Source organism: Juglans microcarpa x Juglans regia, chromosome 4D (assembly GCF_004785595.1).
Source record: "Juglans microcarpa x Juglans regia isolate MS1-56 chromosome 4D, Jm3101_v1.0, whole genome shotgun sequence".
Lineage (NCBI taxonomy): Eukaryota > Viridiplantae > Streptophyta > Magnoliopsida > Fagales > Juglandaceae > Juglans > Juglans microcarpa x Juglans regia.
In genome coordinates, this window is record NC_054600.1 from 33,130,174 (window position 1) to 33,132,680 (window position 2,507).

Consider the following 2,507-nt stretch of genomic DNA (forward strand, 5'->3'; position numbering starts at 1 on the left):
TTTGGACACTGAGTATATTTTAAGTATTTTGTGGATAGTAATAAAAAAAATAATAATAGAATATTGAATAGTAGTGAATAGAAGTAAAAATTAATAATAAAATAATAAATAATAGTGAGATATTCTGAGATACTATTCTAAATATCCAAATTAGGCCTTAATTACCACTCACCGGAAATTGAAGGCTTGATTCCGTAGAGGGCCAACCCATGCATGCATGCATGTATGGTACGTAGTCATGAATGTTGCAGCGGATATCTAAGGCTCTTAAAAGTTTTAATTTCAAGCAACTTTCGATTAATCCTGATCTTCTAAGTTTCTATATATATATATACGTTCTTGACAGTACTATATACTTCTTATTTCTTTTATTTATTAATTTAATGTTTTTTTTTTTTTTGTTTGCTGCAAGTGATGATAAAGCTTTCATATATATGATCAGCAATTAATAGGAAACAAAATAATTTTGAGTTTTAGGTTCGTCCCCGGACATTTAATTGTTTGCATGAGCAGTAACTTTTTGAACCATGCATGCATCAACCATAGAATTAATGGTACTATTCATAATTATTACATTTTTGTTTGCTTTCTTGCAGTGCATGGCAGAGTACTAAAGCAATTTCTTTACCCAAAAAACAAGCACTAATTTTTCATTTGGTCGTGAAAAGTTCTAAATAATTAGAAAAAATTTATTTATTATTTATTTTTTTTTATCATCCTGATCTCATTATTTTATGATATAGATAGATTTTTAAGTGAAATATATTAAATAATTTATATCATATCATAAAATAATAAAAGGAGGATAAGAATTAAAACTATAAATATAATTACTCAAATAATTATTACGCAGCATTTACCTGCACGCACATCTGGAAAAGAAGAAAAAACAATTACAACTTAAAGCTGGACATAAGCAGAAGTGATCATAATTAACTTCCACATTATGCCATGGTTTCCCTTTCTTTTTGTCTTCTTCCCTTCCCTCGCTATGATATTCATACAATACTCCCATCCTCAAATTTCCCCTTTTCGCTCTCAAACACAAAGTCGAGGTTGTAAAGCACAGGCACCATTGTTGCAGAACACAAAAAGACCAATACAGGACCAAAAATCCAAAGCAGAAGAGGAAGTCCGACATGGAAGAGCCTGTTTCCAACAGTGTTGAGGAGAAAGCCCTTCTCTAAGAGCTTGTACACGTACTCGGGGGTGACAATGGACGTGGAATCCTGTGGAGTGTTGATGAGGATGTTCACTTGGTTTATGAACCTAATGGACAGAGAGTGGCAGAAAAATGAGAAGACGAAAACGGTGAGGAGAGTCACATACTTCAAAGCCAACATGAATTCCCCATGTCCCCCATAAACAGTGTCGTCCAGCGGTTTCTTCACGCTATATGTGCTGCTTATGACGGCAGCCAGACCAGTGCAGAGGAGAATCGATGTAGTGGCCATTAGGGTTGATCCCATTATTGTGTTCCTTAGCGATTGGACCGCTAAGATGTTCTTCTTGTCATTGTCCTGTCAAATTAAATAATTCAACTGCTGATCATTAGAGTTATTATTTTTCTTTTTACTCTAGTTTTATTTTGCCAACATGATCATGCATCTTCCACTATGATTACACCACAAAATTAACCCACGTGGAAGCCACTTTTTGATCTAATGTTGACAGGCCATATTGTTCCACGCGTGCATGCTATTGCTATTTGCTCAATATGATAGCAACTTTTGGGGATGAATCTTGGTAGACTAATTGAAGAGATGACAGCGATACTGACCAATTTCTGCTTGGATTTGTTGCATTGCGTTGTAGCCCAATACACTTAGATAGTTATGATCTGTTCTTAATGATCATTATATTAAGATCAGATGACAAGCCAGCTACAGTTGCAACTTTCTTAAGATTATGCTCCATGGGTATATGTATATGAATACAAAGGATATTGGTGTTTAAGCAATTGATTCCCTACTACTACGAGCAAATTAAGTTCATCATGTCTTTCTCTCACTACTTGCAGCAAGTTAATGACAAATAAGATGTTCGTACCTTCATCATGGCCGAGACCCAAAAACGTCGTCCGGCAGCATTTGTTCCGATGATAGTCGTGAATGGTTGTTTGCGAACCTTATGCCATAACCAGATATGATAACCACTGGTAATCAAAAACCCTAGCGGTACCAGAATCACATCCAGATAACATTTTCTCCATTCCATCTCTCTTTGATCTGTATATACAACTTTGGCCTGCTAATATACTACTTTTCTGAGTTCATGATCTCCTTTGCCTCTGATCGGCAACTATATATACACATGATATTCAGAAAGAATGTGCGCGGACTTGTTTTAAATGGGCACGTACGTAATTCAATTGACAAGCAAAGTAAATAAAACTGAACCCCTAATTTATCACAAAATTACGGTCATGACCTAAAATTATGGGGGACTTAAGTCCCCTTTGCCATCTTTTCTGTTCCCCACTTTTTCTTCGTTTCCTTTTTTTATCA

At 35.2% G+C, this 2,507-nt stretch overlaps 1 protein-coding gene across 1 annotated transcript; it reads right to left on the minus strand.

The window, feature by feature from the left end:
* Window positions 1-875: 875 nt before the first annotated feature.
* Window positions 876-2,263, minus strand: LOC121261205. Its single transcript, XM_041163449.1, has 2 exons — window positions 2,050-2,263; window positions 876-1,520 (listed from the first exon to the last, which is right to left on the minus strand). The coding sequence occupies exons 1-2, from the start codon at window positions 2,215-2,217 to the stop codon at window positions 999-1,001; spliced, it is 690 nt and encodes a 229-aa protein (XP_041019383.1). The 5' UTR covers window positions 2,218-2,263; the 3' UTR covers window positions 876-998.
* Between the last annotated feature and the right edge of the window lie 244 nt (window positions 2,264-2,507).